The sequence below is a fragment of the Geotrypetes seraphini genome, chromosome 2 (genome assembly GCF_902459505.1).
Source record: "Geotrypetes seraphini chromosome 2, aGeoSer1.1, whole genome shotgun sequence".
NCBI classification, from domain to species: Eukaryota; Metazoa; Chordata; class Amphibia; order Gymnophiona; family Dermophiidae; genus Geotrypetes; species Geotrypetes seraphini.
Window position 1 is genome coordinate 234028247 of NC_047085.1, and position 25745 is coordinate 234053991.

A 25745-nucleotide genomic window follows, 5' to 3' on the forward strand; every position below is an offset into this window, starting at 1 on the left:
AAAGAACTGTGTCTTTTGGATTCCTGCACTCTGCACGTGAGCGAATGCGACTTCTCCTTTTACTCCCACCCTCATGCGGTGTATTCCTGTATAGATTATCTTCTCCTCTCTGAAGCGTTCTTTCCCAAGTTGTTAGAGACACAGCTCATGGAGCCTTTGATGTCTGACCATGCATTGTTGGGCCTCACTTTGCAGTATAGTCCCTCAACTGCTACTCACATCTGGAGAATGTCTCCCCAGTTATATTCCGATGCCAATTTTCCTCCCCTTTTTAAACAGAAATGGGATTATTTTGTTCACACTAATTCAGTGGAGGATGTGGGTCCTGTTATATATTGGGAAGCAGCTAAAACGGTCATGAATATTCTGCGGCGTTGAAAAAGCGTAGAGATCAGAGACTAATCTCCTTGTCCTAGGAGTTTCACAACCTGCATAAGAAACACATAGCAGATCTTGACGATGCAACCAGAGAGGCTATGGGTCTGCTCAAGACCCAACTTAATGACCTTCTGAATCAACGAGCGAATCGAAGTATCTATTTCTTTAAGTACAAATTACACCATTGGGGAGATAAAACCGGACGCCTGTTGGCCAACCTGGTGTGCCCACCCAAAGCCAGACATATCATAACCTCCATTAAGGACAAACACGGTACGACACACACTGAACACCAGGCTATCATGAAGCAGTTTGTGAAATTCTATACCGATCTTTACTCGGCTCAGCCAGATGACCCTGATGCCAGCGATCTCTTCTTTCAGAATCTGGCTAGTCCCACGATGTCCGAGGAGCAAAACAGTGCTCATAATTGCCCTATAATGGGGGAGGAGCTTCAAAAGGCCACTAAAAAACTCAAATTAGCCAAAACACCGGGCCCTAATGGGTTGGGTCATGAATTTTATATGCTTTTGGACCCCTACGGTGCTCCAACCCCTACAAGCATATTTTATGGGACTCCGCAATGTGACCCCGCCTGGGGACTCATAATAGAACTCACATTTTCATCCTTCCCAAACCAGGCTGGCCCTTAGATGTTCTTGGGTTCTACAGGCCAATCTCCCTGTTGAACCAAGACATTAAGCAGCTTGCTAGTATTTTGGCCTTCCCTCCCTTGTCTTCCTTCCCTCCCTTGTCCATGAAGATCAGGTGGGCTTCGTGCCTGGCAGACATGCCTCCATGAGCTTGCTGAAGGTTTTGGCGGTGTTGCAATCTCCTTATGCCCCACCTGACAGGGCTTTGATCACCAGCCTAGACGTTGAGAAAGCTTTCGACATGGTCTCTTGGAAACATCTCTTCTGGGTTCTGGAGCGTTTTGGTTTTCAGGGTGATTTTCTTGCTTGGGTGTCTGCCTTATATCATAATCCACACTCTCAGCTGCTAGTGAATGGGGGAGTTTCTGACCCCTTCTCGTTGGGGCATGGTACGAGGCAGGGATGCCCCTCTCCCTTTTTCTTTTATCCCTGGAACCTCTGGCGATCCGCATCCGTCATGATCAAAGCTTGAAGGGTTTGCGGGTGGGTTCTCAGGAATATCATATCAGCATGTTCACTGATGACATGCTGTTGTTTGTTTGGCATGCCGACCGGAATATTCCATACATTATGTCCATTATCACACACTATGGGAAATTCTCAGGTCTTCGAATCAACTGTGATAAGACGGAGGCTCTACTGCTTGGTACCCCAGCTTCACTGCGTTGGGTTGCTCAGCTTGGCATTGGCATAGCCCCTGGTAAGTTGAAATATTTGGGCATCATGTTGTACACCAATCCTGATAAATTGTATGCTACCATAGGCAAAATCAAAACCCTTTGCCATAAGTTGCCTCAGTTAAAATGGTCTTGTTTCCAAAATTATTATACCTGATCCAAAGTTTCAAGTTTCAAGTTTATTGGTTTTTTATACCCCGATCATAAAACAAATATCTGACCGGTTAACAATAAAATTTAAATAGGAAAGCAAGATATATTTAATTGTGTTTAGAGAGAGTAGTAAGAAAAATAGAAACATATAAAACGTATAGACAGACCTGACATTGAGGGTAAGTGGGAGGGTTAGGAAAAAGTTACATAGTCTTAGGAGAAATGAGATAGAGGGAAGGGATATAACACGGGGGGCGGGGGTGCCTGGTATGAGTGATATGCTCTGAGGATGATAATTAGATTGAAAAAGAAATCAACGAGAGGACGAGGAAAAGATTAAGATTTGGCGTAGGCATCTTTAAATAGATAAGTTTTAAGAATAGTCTTAAATTTTGGTAATTGAATTTCGTCCCGAAGAAATTGGGGGAGAGAGTTCCATAATGTGGGTGCAGTTATGGCGAAGTTAGTATTCCTGGTGTAAAAGGATTCTTTTAGAGAAGGAATGAAAAGGAGTTTTTGATCGGATGATCTTAAGGAACGAGGAGAACTTTGGGGGATTAAAAGTTTATCAAGAAATAGGGGTAGGTGTGAGTGTTTGATTTTGAAAGTAAGTAATATAATTTTATAAAGTATCCGATGAGAGACGGGGAGCCAGTGAGCCTCTTTGAAAAGAGGAGTGACATGTTCGAACTTGCCGACATTGTAAATGAGTTTAATAGCAGTATTTTGAACAAGTTGCAGCCGTCGTAGTTCTTTTTGGGGGAGTCCATTGAGAAGAGAATTACTATAGTCTAAGTGTGAGATGACTAGGGAATGAATTAGTATGTTAATCGAGTCGTTAGTTAAAATAGATCTGAGGGAACGAATGATACGTAGTTTGAAGAAACAAGTTTTTACAACGGAGCTGATGTGATCGTGAAATGTAAGTTCGCTATCTAGAAAGACGCCTAATAATTTTATTTTAGTCTCCATACGTAATAGTGTGGATTTGATGTAAATTGTTCCAGGTATTGTTTCGGATTTTTTAATGGGGAGAAGAAGACCGCAGGATTTGTCGACATTGAGTGAGAGTTTGTTAGAGAGGAGCCAATCGCTTAAGATAACCAGTTTGGCATTTAGCTCAGTAATATCTGAAAGGTTTGAGGTGTTAATCGGGTAAAGCAACTGTATATCGTCAGCGTAGGCGAAAATAGTGAAACCTAGTGATTGTGCGAGAGAAAGAAGAGGGGATATCCTGGTGTGGCTTACCTGTACAGACGAGAGACTTTACTAGTCCATTATATGGGCTTTTGTGTGGGGTGGCAAGATGGCCCGTATCAGCAGTCTAAAATTGTTCCAAAGTAAAGAATGAGGGGGGGGGGGGGCTTAGGTCTTTCCGACCTTCAGCTTTACAATGTTGCGGCACTTCTCCGATGGATCCACGAACACCTGGTGTCCTCCTGCGTTACTCCCCTTCGAACCTTTTTTTGGATTGCTGCCTGCCAGACTCCTTTTCTTGCTTCATTCATGGGAAAGGGGGGGGTGTCATGGGGGACTCATTGCAGACCCTTTACCATTCTTACTTTCCTTTCAGAAAGCATGGCGGTGGTGGCACACGAAGCAGGGTCAGCTGCCCAATGTGTCCCCTTTCATGTCTCATCTTCGCAACTGAGTTTATTTCGGGCTTGCGGGTCTCCCGGATCGTGAGGAGTGGGATACCACATTGGGTGATGTTTTACACCTTGGGGGAGGGGGGGGCCTTTTCCCTTCATTCGAGCAAATGTGAACCGATTGGTGTTTAGCTTTCAATTATTCATACATGTACACCCAGATTCATCACTACAATACTCCGCTGATATTCGCGGGGGTTCCATTCCAGAACCACAGCGAATATTTAAAAAAAATGCTAATACAGTTTTTCGCCTGGGGAGGCAGAATAGGGCAGCTGGAGCGCCGGCGAGTGAAGGAAATCACTCGCGGTATGCTCCGACTGCCTCTTCGTGCACTAAAGTCAGACTTCATCAATCAGGAGCTTCTTTGACATGGAACTCCTGATTGGTGAAGCCCGACTTTAGCACAGGAAGTCCCGATCAGAGAATTCCGCAAATGACCGGGACTGTGAACCGCGAATGACTGGGGAACACTGTACTTTCATTCTCTAGCAAGGACCCATGGGGAACGATGGATGTATAGTAGATTGGACCTGGTTTTTCTTTCCACTCCCACTTCCTCTAACAGGATATCCACTTGGTATGCAGAGGGCAGAGATTGTCAGGGGGGAAGTTTGTCCCACTTGGCCAGGGAATGGTCTGCTGAATTGGGGATGACTTGCAGCTGCTCTTTCAGACACTCTATCCTCACGTAAAGGCGGTGTCTCTGCAGGAGACCCAATTCAAAATATTACACAGGGCATATCTTACTCGTTCACGGGGGCATGCCATGGGCCTGTTCTAAATGTAAACTTCAGCGGGAGACTTTCCTCCATTCCTTTTTTGACTGCCCAAAACTGCATTTTTGGGAACCCATACGCTGTTGCTTACTGGGCTTGCTTAACTGTGCTTTCCCTGGAATTGTTCAGCTCTCTTATTGGAGGATGTACAGGTTTTGATTCAGCAGGGCATGGATGTGTCTTCTTAAAAATTTGTCCTGCATGCTCTGCTACTGGGGATAAAGCTTATCCTGAAAGACTGGGCCTCTGCGGCGACTCCTTCCTACCTTATGTGGATAGCATTAATGAAGCAACAGGCCCGCTATGAATTGGATTCTTACTCATATCGACCTTAAATGGTATGGAAGGCCTACTGTGGACTGTAGGAAGGGGTTCTACAACTTACTGCTTGATATTCCCTGTCTGCATGTAACAGATGGGAGTTTTATTGCTGCTCTCCATGACATTTACCTCTGTGCACACTTTTGGTTGCTCTCATTTTCCACATTCCACTTATAGTTCTGTGGTTCCGCCTCACCTCCTGTCACTGCTTTGCTGTCTCTACCTTTCCCAGGTTCGCCAGGGGGTGTATGATGGACTGGAATATGCTGGAGCCTGCATGGGCACTTCCTTTTGTGCTCTTTCTTGTGCTCCTTCTGTTATTGCTCATTGTCACTCTGGGGTAGCATCGGTGATTCAGTGTTCCGGAGGACCACATCTGGTATGAATGGAGTATGGGTTATGTTTGTGAGTGTGGGTATGTGTGTGTTTGTATGGAGGGCTTGGTTGCCCCTGCCTGGAGTGTGTATGTGTTGAATCGTTTGGGGATTCTGTGAGGTTATTGTTAAATGGGACAGAGATATTCGGCTTACATTGCCAACACTTGTGCCTCTCTCTAACCCTGTTATTTAGAGCTTGTGTTTCTTGTTGCCTTTGTTTGTACCTGCAGTGCACTAATGTTTAGGGTACTGTTGCTGATGTTGCCTGTTCGATTATCCGCTGCCATGGATGTACCTTGTGTTTCATTTTTTATTTAGATTTTGGTTCGATCTGTTCTGCAAGCGTTTATTCTCTGTCTTAATAAACATGATATTACAGAAAAAAAAAAACTGCATCGCCACTTTAAGTCTTTAGAAAGTTCACGATAGCCCGCACCGCACAAGCGTGTGTGCCTTCCCGCCCGATGTAGACGCGCAGTTTCTTAGTTTCCGTGGAGTTACGAAGATGTGTTTTGACGGCCGTTGAAAATTTTTCTTGCTGCCTTCCCGCTCGCAGATTTGTTTTACTGTTTCAGTCACTTTTTTTTCTTTTATTTTTTTTTAAAAAAGAAAACACCATTTTTGGTTTTTACCTCTCGCGGGTTCAGCCAGGTGGGGCCTATTCAATCACCTTGGCCTCCGATTCCAATCTTGCCGGGGCCATTTTCCCTTCAATGTCCCGCCCGTAGACAGGTTTTAAAAAGTGTGGACGCTGTGCTCACCCCATTTCCATGACTGACCCGCATCGCTGGTGTCTCCAATGTTTGGGGCCTGAGCAACGTCCAGAGACCCGTTCCTGCTGTTCTTTGTTGCAGAAGAGAACACTAAAGAACTGGCTCATCCAACAGCGACTTCTCTTCGGCGCCAGGATGGAAGGGGACTCGACATCACTTCGGACATCTTCAGTGCTGAAGTTGACACCGACAGAAACACCTTCGGTGTCGCAGCCTTCTGTGGGTAAGCCAGCTAAGAAGCCTTCCCCCACCCCTTCTGGGCCTCAGGTCAAAAGTAGCAGTGAGACAAATCCTGCTGACCTCAAAAAAGCCCAAAAATCACCCCGCTCTCAGTGAGTGCCTCGTTATCGGCCTCCTCATTGCTGGAGCATAGACCCTCACCGAAGGTACTGGCAAAAAAGCTAGTGGTACCAATGCTTACCCTGAAGCAAAAAAATATACAATTTGCTTAGAGAGGAACTCGGTGAGTATTTCCAAATGCTGGTGCCGACCCAACTTCTACCCATGTCAACACCGACTCCCCCGGTGCCAGTCCGGTCTGAGCCCTTGACACCAGTTGCACGTGCAGTGGAGAATCCTCCGGTGAGGATGATTCCCACAACAGAATCGGCACCGTCGACTCGCCAGCACCGGACATCCTCGACACAGAGTCGACTCTGGTCCGGTCCCGGAAGCCATTGCAAAAACTAAAGCATATTGAGCCTTCAACACTGAGTATTCGGCACGGTCCACATTTTGTTCAAGACTCAGACCTGTGGGGGAACTCTGAACAGGATCCTCTTCAGATGATGACTCTCTTCACCATTCCTCTCAGGAGACTCCTGTATTGTCTGAGAAGTCCTCTTTTTCCAAGTTTTTTCATGAAATGTCAGAGACTTTATCCATGAGAACAAACAAAAACTGCAGACAATGTACACGATGCAGGCAAAAATTTATTATCCCAAAATAAAATGCAGTAATATAAAAATCTTATTACCAACCAAGGGACCCAACACAGTCCGTGTTTCGGACAAACACCTTCATCAGGGGTCCTAATAAATAAATACAATACTGAAATAATATAAACAATATTGGCAATATTTAAAAACTTATAAACACTAAAAGAATAAATGGTGATCATAAAATAATAAAAATTATATAAAATAAACTAAAAGGAAGGTGTTGTCATGCCATGCCTAAGAGAAGTGTGATGATGTGACAAAGAGAAGAGGAGATAAATACTTGAAAAACATATAGAAAGTAATAGACATAAGTTAATAGAACAAAATGATTTACTAAACACAAGGAAAGAAACATGCAGTGAAACAAGGTTGATGAGAAATAAAAGTGAAAGCTAAAAGAACAGAAAAACAGAAAGGCGTGACACAGAGGTGAACAAATGAGTCACAGTTTACAAAAAGTGCCGGATTCGTAACATTGTTTTGTGATGAGAGGGCACCTACCATGGTAAATAAGGTATAAAGTATACCGCAAAAAATGAAGATAACAACTGTCATAAAAAACATAAAGACATCAAATAAAACCATAACATCATATAAAGACGTATAGTTAAAAACTTACAATAAAATAAAACCATCCTGAAAAAATGATGATGAGGGTGACAGCTATCATGAAAGGCATTAGACATAACAGTATATGAAATGTGTAAACTACAAATAGAATCAAAATATGATGTCATTTAAAAAAGGAAAAGAAAGTGACAGCTATCATAAAAGGCATGAAACATAAAACATAACAGCATATCAATTGTTTGACCTTACAGATAAAATGGAATATAATATCTTTAAATGAAATCATAAAGTCAAATCATATGGTAATAAAATATGATGTTATTACAAAAACATGTCAATGAACAAGAGGAAAATGGGGGAACAAGCTAATAGAGAACAAAGCTACATATTAGAAATCAGGGAATGAATGTTAACAGCAGAAGTATGTTGAAAAAAAAATATATATAGAAAGGGTTTAAAATGGGAAGACTAATGTATAAAGAGCCAATATTAGTGTTAAGTAATCCTAAACATTAAAAATAAAAAATTAAGTGCTCCTAATAGAAATCGATATGCAAAATGAAAAATAAAAAATATTAAAAACAAGGAATACTTGATTTGACCATGTAAGACAAAGTTATGAGCAATGGAACCAACATAGAGACCTGCAAACGCAACCATTCCATTTGAAGCTGACTCCAAACAATCTAAACAGTTCCTAGAGACCTTAGATTATGATCAACTGCTTAAGGAACTACTCAAGATTTCCCTTCATGATATTTTACAGGAAACCTTTTATAAAAATCTGGAAACGCCACTTACCATCCCTGTGGCTCCTCGCAAGTTGGACTCTCTGTACAGAGTGGTTCCTATTCCTGGGTTTCACAAACCACAACTTCCACATGTGTCCCTCCTGGTTGAGTCTACTTTGAAGAACTCTTTGGGGGCTAGAGTTTACGCCTCTGTACCCCCTGGCAGAGAGGGCAAAGCAATGGATCGGTTTGACAAATGCCTGTACCAAAATGCTATGTTGGCCAACCGTTCTGGCAACTAGAATTTTCATTTTTCATTTTACCTCAAGCATTTACTGTCCAGTTTCTCTTAGTGTAAACCACCTAGAACGTTTGGTAATGGCGGTATAAAGAATAAAATTATTATTATTAATAAACAGATTTCACTTTTCCAGAAATACATTCCAGAATGCAAATTTCCTGCTTTCCAACACCATGTTTCTGATACATTCCAGAACGCAAACTTCCTGTTTTCCAATACCATGTTTCTGATCTGTTTCAGCTGAAGTATATGGTACTTACGACACCTTTGAACTTACCTCCAGGGCTGCAGTCATATCTGTAGCCATGAGAGACCTGGCCTGGATTTATGTATCCGAGCTAGATGTGAACCATCAAGACAGGCTTGCAAATGTTCCGTGTCTGGGAGATGAATTTTTTGGTCCCTCCATGGACACAGCTACTCAGAAGTTGTCAGCTCATGAGACCAGGTGGGACACTCTAGTCAAGCCTAAAAAGAAGCCTCCACCTTCTTGTCCCATCAGACCAGCTTCTTCTTGCCAGTGACGCTTTGCTGTCAAGCCTGTTGCTCCTCCTCAGTTTCAACCTAGAAGGCAAAATCAGCAATCTTGTCAACAACAGAACCACAGGCTACTCCCCAAAAACCCACATAGCCTTTTTGATGTGTTTCTTCAGGGCATAGCCACCGTCACAACCCTCCAGTCTTTGCTTCAGCCCATCGGAGGCCGTCTCTAGTTTTTCATCACTCGCTGGGAGCTCATCACATCAGACCTCTGGGTCTTAACCATCAGGGTTACACTCTCCATTTTCATACCCTGCCTCCAGACCATCCTCCAAGAGAGTTTGCTTTGGATCCTGCACAGTCCTCTCTTCTTCTCCAGGAGGTTCAATCCCTTCTCCTGCTGAATGCCATTGAGGAAGTTCCTCTCTCTCAGCAGAACCAGGGATTCTACTCCTGTTACTTCTTAGTTCTTAGACTGCGACCAATTCTGGATCTCAAGAAATTTCTAGTCAAGGAGAAATTTCAGATGCTCTCCCTTGCCCTGCTTTATCCTCTACTTAATCAGAATGACTGACTATACTTTCTGGATCTCAAGGAAGCCTACACACACATTCCAATTCATCCGGCTTCCAGGAAATACCTATGTTTTGTGACAAACCTACTGCAATACCAAGGTTTATCACAGAGAAATATAGGAAAACATACAAACCCCAGTGCAGAAGGGAAGACTAGTTCAGAGCCCATGACAGTAATTTAGCTGACTATCCTATGTGCAGTGAAGATGAGACTGAGACAGAACAGGAAAGGTTTGCCTTACCTGAAGCAGTGCCAAGCAAAGCAGGAAATCCCTGCCATACTATTATCCAGTTCCTGTAAGGCAGAAAACAGAAAGACAGTTTTCCCTCAGAGAAACGTCCCACGCAGAGGAAGGAAAGCCCTTCCCCCACTGAAGCCAAGGGTGTGTGTTTTTTTTCTCTCAGCTTAAAGTGAGGCTCAGCAGGGAACAGTGGAAGGCAGGATAAGTTGAACTTACCCCAGACCAAGCAGGCAGCCCTGACTGGGAAATGAGAGATGAGCAAGGTGAAGGAAACCTTCCTTCAGGAGTCTGTTCCTCAGAGCTGAGTGAGGATATGATATGGGAAGACAGCAATGCTACAACTGAGATTTGGCTTGTCAAATGGAAGTGGCTTGAAACAAATGTGAGCCTATTGGATGTTTTCCATGGCTGGTTTTTATTTCCCTCTGGTAAGCAGACTGTGTGGGCTACCAGAGAGGTTAATTTTGGACTGTAAAGTTTTCTGCATTTTTCCTCTAGGCTTTAAGCAAAAGGACAGTATCCTTCACTGTAAAAAACAGTTACTAAATTAAAGCCAAATTCTGAGCAGGAAACTCAGCCTGTTTGTTTCTCTGATTGACTCTTAACAGATCTCCATGCAAGAACCCCAGCTGATAGTGGTTGCTATAGCAGCCTGTTAATTGCATTCAGCCTGCGTGCTTCGCAGAAACATATTGAAACCTCTGGATTTAAAACTGCTAAGTTTTCTCTGTTAAACACCAGCTCAGTTTGGATTGAATTCAGCTTTGAGAACCAGTATTTACTGTCTCCTGCTTAATGCTGTATAACTGTCTGTGTACCTTGCTAAAGGACTTGCACAAAAGTATAATTGTTGTCTCATCCTCATGGTTACCTGTGCCAGCAGCCCAGTAGGGCTGGCTCATTAACCACTGCCATAGACTCCCATCCTGCAGCTAAGGAAGAGGTAGCTGCTTATTTCAGCTGATGTACAACAGTGAAACATTTAAGCTAAAGGATTGTATTCTTTTTCCTGCATAATGTATGCCTAACCTTAAGACTCTGGTGAAGAGGATTGTATATAATTTGCTTACTAAAGCCCAGAGCTGGCAATTGAGTTAAAAGTTTGTTTTGAGGAACCTTTTCTTTTGGTTATATTTTCAGGCTCACATTGAAACCTGTGATGGACTGTGATTTTGAGGCCAGTGGCCAAATAAAGCTTATGATTTTTCACCAAGGCCATTCTGACTACGTGGCGTTCTTTAAAGGAACCTTGGAGATAAGTTAAGATAGGCATCTGCCTAGTGGTAACCAATTTGAAAGGCACCCTAATTCTAAAGGGACCAAGCCAGATTGAAGCAACATGTCACTACCCGACTGCCTGTTGCACTCTTTGGGGGCACAGGTGTGACAGTTTTCAAATAATCAACGTCACTACCAATACAAGGTCCTTCCATTCGGCCTGGCCTCTTCTCTCAGTGTCTTCACGAAGTGTCTGATTGTAGTGGTCACATCTCTCCAATCACATGGCCTCCAAGTCTTTCCTTACTTGGATGACTGGTTGATCAAGGCTGTTTCATCTCAGGAAGTGGTCCAAGCAATATCTCAGACCATTTCTTTTCTTCAGGTTCTAGGATTCGAAGTCAACTTCCCCAAATCACATCTCATTCTGACTCAACGTCTTCAGTTTATTGGAGCTATCCTAGACACCACTCTCATGAGAGTGTTTCTCCCATCAGACTGCCTTCAGGCTCTCATCTGCCTATGTCAACAACTGTGTCCTCTTCAATCCATCACTGCAAGACACATGATGGTTCTTCTAGGACACATGGCTTCCACTGTGCATGTGACCCCACTGGCACAACTACACCTTCGCACTCCTCAATGGACTGTTGCATTCTAGTGGTCACAAGCAATGGATCATCTATCACAACATATATCTGAAACATCATCTCTTCTGCAGTCGCTTCAGTGATGGATGACCTCCTCCAATCTATCCAGAGGCCTCCTTTTTCACTTACCCCCTCATCACAGGGTCATGATGACAGATGCATCCCCTTATGCTTGGGGGGCGCATATGGATGATCTTCAGACCCAAGGTCTATGGACCGCCAGAGAACGGAAATTTCACATCAATTTCCTGGAGCTCAGAGGGATGTATTATGCCCTCAAGGCATTCCATCATCTCCTCTGCCCTCAAGTTCTCCTCCTTCGCACAGACAAGTAGCAATCTACTACATAAACAAGCAAGGAGGCATGGGCTCTCTCCTGTTGTGTCAGGAGGACCAGAAAATCTGTACTTGGGCGACAGCTCACAACCTGTTCGTAAAAGCTGTCTACATTCAAGGGTAGCAGAATTCGCTAGCAGACAACCTCAGCAGAATTCTTCAACCTCACGAATGGACTCTCAACTCTGCAGCTCTCCAGTCCATCTTTGTTCAATGGTGCACTCCACAAGTGGATCTGTTTGCGACTCCCCACAATCACAAGTTGCCCCAGTTTTGCTCCAGACTTTACTCTCCTCACTGTCTGGAAGCCAATGCCTTTCTCCTGGATTGGATGGGCCTGTTTCTATATGCATTTCCTCCAAATCCTCTCATGTTGAAGACTCTGTTCAAACTCAAACAAGAGGTGGCCAACATTATTCTCATTGCTCCTCAGTGGCCCAGACAGCATTGGTTGTCCCTTCTACTTCAACTCAGCTCCAGGGAGCCCACACCTCTCACAGTTTTTCCTACTCTGCTTATTCAGCATCAGGAATCACTACTACATCCCAACCTGCAATCATTGCACCTGACAGCTTGGTTTCTCTTGGGCTGAATCCATCTGACTTACATCTCTCTCAGCCTGTTCGACTTATTATTGATGCCTCCAGGAAACCAGCCACCCAACAATGTTATCAACAAAAGTGGACTAGGTTTTCTTCATCAACATGATCCCACTTCCTTGTCAGTGGAATTGGTGTTAGATTATCTACTCCATTTATCCGACTCTGGTCTCAAGCCTACATCTATCAGAGCCTATCTCATTGCTATTACAGCTTTTCACATGCCAATCGAGGGACAATCTCTTACTGCTCATCCTTTGGTCTCCAGTTTCATGAAAGGATTTTTCAATGATAAACCACCTCTCAAGCCTGTCATTTGGGACCTTAATGTGGTTCTTTCCAGTTTGATGAAACCACCATTTGAATCAATGGCCACAGCTCACCTCAAGTTTCTCACCTGGAAAGTTATCTTCCTTATTGCTCTCAGCTCTGCCAGGAGGGTCAGTGAGTTACAAGCATTGGTGGCAGATCTACCCTTCACAGTTTTTCACCATGATAAAGTAGTTCTCTGCACGCATCCTAAGTTTCTACCGAAAGTTGTCTCAGAATTTCATCTCAATCAGTCGATTGTTCTACCAGTGTTTTTTCCTAGACCTCATTCTCACCCAGAAAAATCGCTTTGAACACTCTGGATTGTAAATGGGCTTTGGCCTATTACATTGACCGGACAAAGCCACATCGAACATCTCCCCAACTGTTTATCTTTTTTGATCCAAACAAGTTGGGGCATCCTGTTTCCAAGAGAATAATTTCCAACTAGCTGGCTGCCTGTATCTCATTCTGTTATGCTCAGGCTGGACTGGCACTGGAGAGTCGTGTCACAGCCCACAAAATTAGAGCTATGGCAGCTTCTGTTGCTTTCCTTAGATCTACTTCCATTGAGGAAATCTATAAAGCTGCCACCTGATTCTCATGTTCATACATTCACTTCTCACTATTGTCTGAAGTCTTTCTCCATAAGGGATGGGCACTTTGGCCAATCTGTATTACAAAATTTATTCTCCTAAAGGCCAACACTCCCACCGTCCCATTCTTGTTAGCTTGGAGGTCACCCATCAGTGAGAATATGCTGCCTGCTTGTCCTGGGATAAAGCACAGTTACATACCATAACAGGTGTTATCCAGGGACAGTAGGCAGATATTCTCACAACCCACCTACCTCCCCGGGTTGGCGTCTTAGCTGGCTTATCTTAACTGAGGGACTGCACACCTAAATCAGGCGGGAAGGCACTTGCGCATGCGCAGTGTGGGCTATCGCGAACGTTCTAAAGACTTACAATGGCGATGCACTTTTGAAGTGGTCCATACTGGGGCTCCGTTGGTGACGTCACCCATCAGTGAGAATATCTGTCTGCTGTCCCTGGATAACACCTGTTACAGTAAGTAACTGTGCTTTATCTTACCTTTCTTGTCTGATGATTTTATCTTTCTAATCATTTGGTTTTGCATCTCTGGTTCTGCTTCCCTGTGCTCTATTCACACTTTCTTTTTTTCTCTTCCTGCATTATATCCATCTTTCATGGACAACTTTTCTTTCATTTTTCTATCTCCTATTCAAAGCTGTCCACTTTTTGTCTCCTCTGCCATTCATGGGCACCATCATCTCCCTCCCCTTCCTTTATTTCCCATTCCCTTACATGGGTACCCTCTCTTCCTTCCCTTCCCTCTCTCTACCACTCCATGCTTAACATTCTCTCCCTCCCTCCTCTCTGTCACCATCTCCCTTGTTTTGTCCATCCCTATTTTCAAATCTGGCCCTCTCAAACATTACCCTATACCTCCATCTGCACCTTTTTCTCCCAGCAAATCTTTCAGTGCTCCTACCCTCTCTCTCCCTCCCTGTGAATGGTTATCTTTCTCTCTCTCCCACCCTCTATCCCCGTAGGTATCTCTCCCACATGGTCAAGTTTCTCTCTGCTTCCTTTCTCCCTCCCCCTGTGGCCAGGTATCTCACTCCTTCCTCTTTCCCTCATTCCCCCCCCATGGTCAGTCATCCCTTTCTCTTCTTCTTCCCTCCCACCCTCCCCTGGTCACTTATCTCTCTCTCTCTCTCCCCCCCCCCTGTTCAAGTCTTTCTCTCTCTGTCTCTCTCCTTCCTCCCTCTCATACCCTGGTCACACTCTGTCTCTCTCCTTCCTCCCTCCCTCCTATCCACCCTAGTCAGGTATCTCTCTCTGGTTAGGTCTCTCTCCTTCTTTCCTTCCTCTAACCTTTCACAGCCAGCTAGCAGTGCTGGCAATTAAAGCAGAACACTACCAGCAGGCTCCAGTCTCTTCAGTCCCTGCAACACCAGAACAGCTGATGTAACTTCCTGTTCCGGTATAACAGAGATTGAAGAGACCACGAGAACCTGGAGCCAGCTAGTCTGCTGGCAGTACTCTACTTTAATCGCTAACACTGCTGGCAGGCTAGGAAGATTAAAGGTGGGGATATAGTGGACTGCAGCGGCGATTGTGGTATTAGGTAGCGGGCAGCAGTAGCCACAGGAGGAAGCAAATGGTGGTCAGTGGCAAAGCTGCTTTTCTGGAAGGGCAGCAGCAAGGTGGCTTTCTGGGGTGTGGGCAGTGGTGGCAAGGCAGCTCTCCAGGTAGGGCAGTGGTAGCAAGGGAGGATCTCTGGGATTGGGGGGGCAAAGGTAGCAAAGAAGGCTCTCGGTGGTGGGGACAGTGATAGCAATGGCTCTAAGCCATTGTTCCTCCAATGTCATCTTCTGCCTTGACTTAATTTCCAGTGATTTAAGTCAGAAGAAGATTGCTACGACTGGGAAGGTAGACCATGTTAATCCCCTAAAAATGTTTTAACGTCATTAAACAAACAATTAATGCATTATCGTGTTATCAATATGTTATTAGTAAGGCTGAACATAAATTTTTGATCTAATGAAGCAGCTGGTGTTTCCTATTAAGGGATTGTCTGAGTTGTGAATACATCCTGAGGATAGCACCTCTGAAGGTTACCTTACACATTATACTTGATTTGTTTGAAGGGTATATAAATTTTGTGCTGGAATTATTAAGATATACCTATTTAAATATGCTTTCTGTGCCTTGGTGGGGGGGGGGGGGGTCATTGACAGAACCCTAGTGGAATATATATATATTCAGGTGCTTTATATCTCCATACTCCTGTCTCCTATACCTTTTTCTGATTACTTTTCTGTGTGTATGTACTACTGTCCTATTACCAGTGGAGCTCCTTTCTTATTTCTCTAGAGAAGGGAATATGGTAAAATTAGGACATGAATTGAGGTTGCAGGGTGGTAGACTCAGAGTAATGTCAGGAAATTATTTTTCACAGATGAAGTTGGTTGATGCCTGGAATACCCTCCCAAGGAAGGTGGTGAGACAGAATTCAAAAAAGGCATGCGATGAACTCAGAGTGTTTCTAATTAGAAAATAAATTGCCTAAAAACCAAAACTTAAATTGTTGCCATGTGTGTTTGTGTAAAGGGGTGCTTAGATGGTGACCAACTGTGAAGAACTAATGCCAGTACAGGGCATACTTGCACGGTCTGTGTCCTATATATGGTGATCCAGTTTAGTATGGGCTAGAGAGGGCCTTGATGGAAACTACAGTAATTTGGAATGCAGAGCAGTGCCGGGCAGACTTACAGTCTGTGTCCTACAAATGACATGATGGTACAGCTAGGCTGGAGTGGGCTTTGACAGCAACTCCAATAGTTGAAACCTAAGGACAGTACTGGGCAAACTTCCATGCAGTGGTGTAGTGAGGGTGAGAGGCGCCCCCACCTCCACATGCTCTTTCCCCACCCCCTCCTGCTGTGTGTACACTGCTACCTGTTGCACTAGCTTTGGCTCTTCCTTTGATGTTACTTCCTAGGCGCGGGTCCAGGAAGAGGCATCAGAGGAAGAGCCAACACTGGCGCGACAGCAGGTTGGGGGTTTCTGCTCATGCCAGGAACGTTACAGAGGTATGGGGGAAGGGAAGTGGCTGTTTTGCATGCGTGGCAGTGATAGGGGAAGGAGTGGAAGAGGGTCCCTGCAACCTCACCAATATGACACCTGGGGCGAGGCGAGGCGGACCCCCCACCCCCACGCCACTGTTTCTATGGGCTATGTCCCAGAACTGTAGAATCTGTGAGCTGAACTTACCAAGGGAAGGAATGGGAAAAGAAAGTAATACAAGCTATGACAGAACTGATGAAAATTGAGGAAGAAAACTGCCTTGATGATGGTGAGGCAGTGGTATTTCATGTTGGGAGGGGGAGAAACCAGTTTTTATAATGGGTGAATTTTGCACAAGAAAAATTACAAACAAAAGTGTGCAGAATTTTCCATATTGTGTGGTAATTTTTTTATTTTTCTACACAGAACTTCCCCAGGAGCAATTCTTCAGGAGCCACCATGCTTGGCTAGCAGTACTTTCCACGAGTGTCTGCATACTCCCTGAAGCAAGGCGGGTATAGCTTGCTCAGTTATTTCCTGTGCTGTTCTTTGACCAATCCCTTGGTCTTCCTGCAAGTGTAACATACTCGTCACAACCATCAACCACTAGCTTAACGTCAGTAATGGAGCCAGCATGTCACCTAGTGAAGCAGCATCTGGGATGGGCAGCAAAAAGAAGCATCATTCAAAGCAGAGACATCCTCAAAATGGCAAAATATATTTTCTTTATTGATTTTACAAAAGCTGTCTGTAATTGAGCACCTTCTCCAAGTTGGTATGTTTCTGCTTTGGTTTGAAAAACTACTGAACATACTGCTTTGTTATTAGCACAAGATAAAAAATTTGAGGTTTTTGAAGGAAGGTAATCTAACCTTGAATTGTTGGATACAGCTTTGCCCAAATATACGGTAATGGAGCAGTGAGAAAAATGTATCAAGATGTACTGATTTAAGATTTGAGCATCTCTTTAGTGCAATAGTTGAAAAAAAGCTTTTAACTCCTGCACTTTTCTTATGCTAATTTATCTATGTCAACCAGGACATATTATATACCGCTGCTGATGCCCAAGACTATTTATAAGGCTCTTCCATTTTTGCTGATAGTACGATAACTCAGAACATTCTAAGACTGAGTACATCCTCTTTCTGGGGCAATATTAGTGATATTGTTATTTCAGTATTAGATTGTGATTTAGTTTTGAGAAAATGTTTTCATAAAACACATATAAGTTGTACTATACTTTGAGACTCTGGACGCTTCCAGATGTCTCAACAGCTGCACAAAAGTGTAAGAAACAGTTTCTCTTGATGAGGCCTTAGGTATTTCATAGAGGAAGTAAAGGGTCATGGATTTGATATTCTTCCTTTCTGAGCACAACCAAAGTGGTTTACATACAGTATTATGTACAAGTGCTTTCTCTGTTCCTAGTAGGCTCATCATTTAGGTTTAGAACCTGGGGCAATGGAGGGTTAATTGACTTGCCTATGGTCACAAGGAGCCCTGGTCTAATATATTAGCACCTATCACAAGGATGACTCATGATGCCTAAGCACGTCTAGGCACCACTAAGTGCAGGGCCAGATTAAAGGGTAGACCCAGCAGGCACGTGCCTCGAGCCCAAAAACATCAGGGGGCCCACCAGCGTTAGGGGAAGGCAAAGAGGGCAGCTGTCCTCTTCCCCTTTCCCTCACCTTCATGGAAACCAGAAGGGCACTCACTAGTTGCATGTGCGTGGCTGCCACAAAACTTCTCCTCTGACACGAACTTGCAGAAACCGGAAGTTGCATCAGAGGAAAAGCTTCGGGGGAGCTGCGTGCGTGCAACTTATTTTAAATGTGATCTTGGGAGGTTTGAATGGGTACTCTGCGGGGAATGATAAATATGTTTTTCCCCCCCATTTCCTTTTCTTGAGTGACTGGAAATGTTCACGAAAGACGGCGTGTAATACAACGTGGGCAACAGCGCAGCAGCTGTTGTTCCAGTGCAGCATGTATTCCCCAGTGGGATAGTTCCTCTTCGGGATCTCATTCAAAGAGAGGAGGGACAGGTTTGCTGGAATGTGGTCCAGGACTTTCTGTGGCAGTGATGACCAGGGGGTTGGGGTTCGGTCTGGCGACCGCTCACTTCCTGTCGCTAGCAATTACATCGGTCTCCGCAGCACTAGGTGGACAGAGCCCAAGCCAACGCTGGGAGGAGAGAGGTGGAGTGGGCCAGGGATATTCGAGATCTAGTTCTGACTTCCACCCCATGCTCCTCACCACTACTTATGACAACGGCTTCCCCATCAGGGCCCGTAAAAGAGAGAGAACATCGTTGTTATTGGGCCATCTCCCTCCTTTCCCCTCACCTTTGTGGATGAAGCAGACAGTTTCTGGAAGAGGCATAGAAAGAGATCAGAGGGGCAGAGAGAGGGCAGACAGTGGATGGAAGGAAGAGAATGATGAGAAGATGAGGAAAGCAGAAACCAGACAACAAAGGTAGAAAAAAAAATTATACTGTATTTGTTTTATTTATTTCTTTTTGCTTTAGGATAAAGTATTATTGTAGCTGTGTTGATCTTTTATTAATAGAAAATGGGAATAAGGTGATCCTTTTTATTGGACTAATTTTAGTACTTTTTTTTTTTTTAAACTAATTCAGAGACCAAAACTCCCTTCCTTAGGTCAGGACAGGGATACTGTAACAGCAGTATACTTTACTGAGCTGAAGAAAGAGGTTTTAACCTCTGAAAGCTAATTGAGAAATGTATTAGTCCAATAAAATGGCGGGCACTAAATTTTCTTCCCTCCATTCCCTCATGCCTCCTACCCAAATGCGAAATATAAATTGGTGGGCTTCCCAAAGCCCTGCCAGCTGAAGATCTCTTCCTCTAAGAAGGAAGGGGGGATTTGTTCAGAGATGCTTGGAGGCTGCATAGAAGAAAAACTGTACACTAGCACTGGTATGCTAATCTTTGTTGCTCTGAATTTTAAAATAAAAGATAAACCAAGTGAAAAGAAAGAAGTAAAAAAGAAAGGTAAATAAATGGGGCCGAGGCAGGGCGGGGTGGGGCAGGGGGGCTCAGTGGACTTGTATGCCTAGGGGCCTTCGACAAATTAATCCTGCCCTGGCTAAGTGTGATTCTATAAGCAGCACCTAGTGGGTCTAGCCTCAGTTTTCAGTTCATAATATAGTTTACAACCCTTGTTCCATAGTTTTAAATGTGACAAAGGTAGAAACTTAACTGTAACAGGCTAAAACTTTAAAGTTAGGAGCAGAGCTCAAACTTTCTGTTTAAAATAAAAAAAGTTAGTTTCTGTTCTTTGCCATAAGGAGCAGGAAACAGTGCTGACCTGAATTAGGTGTTAATTAAGATTCTGTGAGGAAGGTAGAATAGCTGTAAAGATTACCAGGGTAATTGGATTACTATGGCCTAGATCACTAAAGGATAGGGAGTCAATCGCTGTTGGCTGATTCCTGGCCGATTTTAAAACAGCAATTGATTCACTATCAAGTTTGCATGCAAATGATTTGTACGATTACCTCCCAGTTGTCGAGAAGTTATATGTGTGTGCTCAGTGCAAAGAGTTCCTAGCTCTCAGAGAACAAGTCCATTTCCTTGAGGCTAGAGGAACAGATTTGGAGAAGCAGGAGAAAGAGAGGTACATAGAGGAGACCTACAGGGACATTGTAGGTGAAGTCTCACTTCCAGTCTGCAATCCTTGTGCTGCCTTGGTGGAAGGAGGTCTCCTAAAAGGAGAGCATCACCCTGGTAAAGTAGAAAATAATCCTGTAGCCAGGACCTACCCAACAGGAGATGCAATATCCTCTTGCACCAAGGATGTGTCTCCAGGGGCTTCTGCCCAGAACATAAGAATTGCCGCTGCTGGGTCAGACCAGTGGCCCATCATGCCCAGCAGTCCGCTCACGCGGCAGCCCTCTGGTCAAAGACCAACGTCCTAACTGAGACTAGCCCTACCTGCGTACGCTCTTGTTCACCAGGAACTTGTCTAACTTTGTCTTGAATCCCTGGAGAGTGTTTTCCCCTATGACAGACTCCAGAAGCGAATTCCAGTTTTCTACCACTCTTTGGGTGAAGAAGAACTTCCTTATGTTCATACGGAATCTATCCCCTTTCAACTTTAGAGAGTGCCCTCTCGTTCTCCCTACCTTGGAAAGGGTGAACAACCTGTCTTTATCTACTAAGTCTATCCCCTTCAGTACCTTGAATGTTTTGATCATGTCATAAGAACATAAGAAGTTGCCTCCGCTGAGGCAGACCAGAGGTCCATCTTGCCCAGCGGTCTGCTCCCCCGGCAGCCCATCAGGCCTAATTGCCTGAACAGTGTCCCTGACTAATTTTGTAACTGCCTCTAATCCTCTAATCTTATCCCTATAACCTACCTCTACTCCTATCTGTACCCCTCAATCCCTTTGTCTTCCAGGTACCTATCCAAACCTTCTTTGAAGCCCTGTAGCGTGCTCCTGCTTATTACATCCTCCGGTAACGCGTTCCATGTATCCACCACCCTCTGGGTGAAAAAGAACTTCCTGGCGTTTGTTCTAAACCTTTCCCCTCTCAATCTCCTCTGTTCGAGGGAGAAGAGGCCCAGTTTCTCTAATCTTTCGCTGTACAGAAGCTCCTCCTACTCCTTAACCATCTTAGTCGCTCTTCTCTGGACCCTTTCAAGTAGTACCATGTCTTTCTTCATGTACGGCGACCACTGCTGTACGCAGTTCTCCAGGTGAGGGTGCACCATGGCCCGGTACAGTGGCATGATAACCTTCTCCGATCTGTTTGTGATCCTCTTCTTTATCATTCCTAGCATTCTGTTTACCCTTTTCGCCGCCGCTGCACATTGTGTGGACGGTTCATCGACTTGTTGATCAGAATGCCCAAGTCCCTCTCCTGGGAGGTCTCTCCAAGTACCGCCCCAGACATCCTGTATTCGTACATGAGATTTTTGTTACCAACATGCATCATTTTACATTTATCCACGTTGAACCACATCTGCCATGTCGATGCCCATTCCTCGAGCCTGATTATGTCACGTTGCAGATCTTTGCAATCCCCCTGCATCTTCACTACTCTGAATAGCTTCGTATCACCTCGCTCGTCGTACCTATGTCCAGATCATTTATAAAGATGTTGAAGAGCACAGGTCCAAGGGTCCCAGGAGGGAAGAGTTAGGACAGCTGTTGCAGTAGGTGATTTGATCATTAGGCATATAGATAGCTGGGTGGCTGATGGACAAGAGGATCGCCTGGTCACTTGTCTGCCTGGTACGAAAGTGGCAGACCTCATGCATCAACTAGATAGGATTTTACAAAGTGCTGGGGAAGAATCGGCTGTCTTGGTACATGTACGTAACAAATGTGGGAAGGTGGTTCTGGAAGCCAAATTTAGGCTCTTAGGTAGAAATACAGATCTTCCAGGGTAGCATTTTCAGAAATGCTCCCCGTTCCAAATGCAGGACCCAAGAAGCAGGCAGAGCTCTGAAGTCTTAGTGTGTGGTTGAGACGATGGTGCAGGGATGAGGGCGTTAGATTTTGGAAAAGGGGGAAGTTATTCTGAAAGGATTGGCTCTACCTTAACCAGGATGGAACCAGGCTGCTGGCGCTAACATTTAAAAATGAGATAGATCAGCTTTTTAAACTAAGATTGGGGGAAAGCAGACAGTTGCCCAGGAGCAAATGGTTTAGTGTATAGTATCCTTGAAGGATACTATTGAAACAAGATATTTAAGGAACCCCAATAGAGAGGTTTCAGTAATGGTGAAGGAAAGCCAGAAGTGTTTAAAAGGAAGGCAGAATAAAGGACACAAATTATCCCTGTCAATTTCTCAACAGCCTGTAAGTGCAAGGGAAAAACACAATTTAAAGTGCATGTATATAAATGCTACAAGCCTAAAATGCAGTGATTCACATTCGGAGGAATAACCCAAATCATAGCTACCAGATGGTAGGGGCCACCTTGGGGGTCAGTGCCCAAGAAAAAGATCTGTTTGTCATTGTAGACAGTACGATGAACAGTTCTGCTCAATGTGCGGTGGCGGCCAAAAAAGCAAATAAGATGCTAGGAATTATTAGAAAAGGGATGGTAAATAAGACTAAGAAGGTTATAATGCTTCTGTATCACTCCATGGTGTGACCTCACCTTGAGTACTGCATTCAATTCTGGTCCCTGTATCTAAAAAAAGATATGGCGGAATTAGAAAAAGTTCAAAGAAGAGCGACCAAGATGATAAAGGAGGCTAAATAGTTTAGGGCTCTTAAACTTGGAAAAGAGACAGCTGAAGGGAGATATGGTAGAGGTCTACAAAATCCTGAGTGGTATAGAACGGGTACAAGTGGATAGATTTTTAATTCATCAAAATTTACAAAGACTAGGGGACATTCAATGAAGTTACAGGGAAATTAAAACCAACAGAATATTTCTTCATTCAGAGAATAGTTAAGCTCTGGAATGTGTTACCAGAGCATGTGGTACGAGCAGTTAACGTAGCTGGTTTTAAAAAAGGTTTGGACATGTTCCTCAAGAAAAAGTCCATAGTCTGCTATTGAGACAGATATGGGGGAAGCTACTGCTTGCTCTTGTGTCAGTAGCATGGAATGTTGCTACTATTTGGGTTTTTGCCAGGTACTTGTGATCTGGATTGGCCACTGTGGAAACAGGATACTGGGCTAAATGGACCACTGGTCTGACCCAGTATGGCTATTCTTAAGTGCTCCCACATTAATTTTTTGCAGGTACCATATGCTAAAATGGGAACATTAGCAAATGACCTAAAAAAAAAAAACCCCTTCAAAAATGCAACATTAAATCTGTGCTTAGCATTTGGGAAAGTCCTATATCAGAACACATTAAGCCCAGGTTTTACTGCATCTTAATAAAAGTGAAAGGGAAGGGAAAAGGATTGTACTTATACTGACTTTTTGCAGATTTACAACCACACTTAAAGCAGTTTACATACAGGTACTTCAAACATTTTCCCTATCTGTCCTGGTAGGCTCACAATCTATCTAATGTACATGGGGCAGTGGAAGATTAAATGACTTGCCCAGTGTCAGAGGGAGCAATGTGGGCCCAGGGTTTGACCTTTAATTAGGGGCTAGGGACGTGGGAAAGGGGAACAAATATAAAGATTTACCTAGGAGTCTAATACCCTGCACCTGTTCTGAGCAGAACCCACTTTAGACAGTACAAGAAAAAGTGCCCTGAAGAAACTGGGAATTCAGCTTTCACATGCAATTGCCAGATGTGATAACCAGCATACCAGAAACCATACTATGTCACAGTAAGATCATCAAGCATTTCAAATTCAAGGAGGTACTAGAATGCTATTTTTGCCACACTAGACCCCTCAGGACACTTACTGAGCACTTAAATAACCCTCCAAGTAGCCAGCAGCATACATAATATCGTTGTTTTCCCTGACCTGAGCTCCATGGCCAGCTCGTATCTCCAGGACATTCCAACCTGTGGATTGTAGGGTATCATTGTAAAATCCATATGCGTCCCCTTCTGTATCCAAGACATTGCTTATGCTAATTTTCTTCTTATTGGCCAAGTATATTGTTGCATACTGGATTTCTGTGAAAGAATTGTTCAGAAAATAAATTATTTGAATTTTCTACAGCGCCTTACACTTACAGGGTGCTTTATACTCTTTATTGTAATTTTTAATTATCAGGGAACCTGCAGCAAACTCTGGGGTGGCTGGACCTGGCTATACCTTAGTAAATGCCCTGCAGAGCAAAGTAGCATCAAAATAAGAACCCAAGAGAGGGGTGACTGCAGGGCAGTCACACGTCACCCATCTATAAGGAAAGCCTGGACATGTCCTCTTTTTAGAGGACAGTCTGGGTGCCAGGACAGATTTGGTAATTTGTCTAAGTTTCCAGAGCTCGGCGCCATGTCTGGAGGGCCTCCGAGCATGCGCGGATGTGATGCGATGACATGTTCATGCATGCTCAGAATCCCTCCACACAGGGCCCCAAGCTTCAGAAATGAGATTAAGGGGGATGAGGCTAGGGCTGGGGCTGGAAGCAGAGTGGTGAGACTGAGGGCGGAACAGGGTGGGATCATATGACCTCTTTTGGTGAAGAACAAATCTGGTAATACTACCCACACACTCCTCAAACCCCTTTTCCCAGGAACTACTTTTGGTATTTCTGCAGCTCATAACTATTACTATAGCACTATCAGACACACAGTGCTGTACATTAAACATATAAGAGACAGTCCCTGTTTGAAAAAGCTTACAAATCTAATTATGACGGGCAAACAGGATAAACTGGCACCACTCCATTAGTCTTGTTTTAGTCTACTTTCTAGAGAATGACATGCAGGAACTCAATTTCCCCGTCCCGTTCCCGTGAGTTTTATCGCTGTCCCTGCCCATTCCTGAAAGCTCTGCCTTAACCACACAGGCCTCGAACACTTATGATTTTAATGTGTTTGAGGCTTGTGCAGATGAGGACGTAGGAATGGGGCAGGGACAGGAAAAGAACTCGCGAAGACGGACGGGAAAATGAGTTCCTGCGGGGGCAGGGAAAAATTTGTCCCCATGTCATTCTCTACTACTTTCCAAAGGGAAGAGGCTTATACACTCACCCTGTTTCTAAGCTAGGTCTCTCCAACTATACCTTTCTGTTTCAGAATACGAAAATTTTAATTAAAAAAAAAAAAATTGACTAAAAAACTAAACTAAACTAAAACTTAGTTTTATAGACCGAGTTATCAACCAAGAGGAGCTTGACTTGGTTAACAATAATGTAAAACATAATACATAAATTTGACAAGAAAAAGTAGACTGAAATAGTTAATTTCCAAAATGTTTAGCAAACAAAAAAGTTTTCAGAACTTTCCGGAATAAAGCAAAAGAACCTAAATTTCTTAATGTAAGTGGTAAGGAACCCAGAATTCAGTTAATTTAAAAGCAAAAGAATAACTAAATCTCTTAAAGGTTCTGTTTTTACCACTGAGAGAGGGAAATGTAAGTTTTAATTTTTGAGAACTTCTGGCGAGATGAACATTCCAGTCTCAAGGAATCACAGTGGCAAAAATGCCAAATAGGATCTTAAATGCAATACAAATGCACTTAAATTGAATTCTGAGATACACTGGAAACCAATGTAATTCCTTGAGCAGAGGGGTTACGTGATCAAATTTACTCTTACCGAAAATAAGTTTAGCTGCAGTGTTCTGTATTGAGAACAAACAATGAGAAGCAAAAATCTGCAGTATCTGTAACCTCCCCCCCTCCACATTTAATTATTTATTCAATTTTCTATACCGTTCTCCCAAGGGAGCTTAGAACGGTTTACATGAATTTATTCAGGTACTCAAAAGCAGTTTTCCCTATCATATGGTGGTTTTTATTATTTCTGTTTTTAAATATTTTTATTGACTATAAACCGTCTAGATAAATTTTGATGGATGGTATATCAAAGAA

At 43.7% G+C, this 25745-nt stretch overlaps 1 protein-coding gene across 2 annotated transcripts in view; it reads right to left on the minus strand.

Annotated features, from left to right (window-relative positions):
- LOC117355991 (phospholipase-B 81-like) overlaps positions 1–25745 on the minus strand; it is a 197677-nt gene that overhangs the window by 146658 nt on the left and 25274 nt on the right. Inside the window, exon 2 of one of the 2 annotated variants that reach the window (XM_033935208.1) lies at positions 23665–23881. In XM_033935208.1, the coding sequence (XP_033791099.1) occupies positions 23665–23881 (217 nt within the window). Of the gene's footprint in view, positions 1–23664; positions 23882–25745 lie in introns of those variants that run through there. The other variant, XM_033935209.1, reaches the window with a different exon arrangement.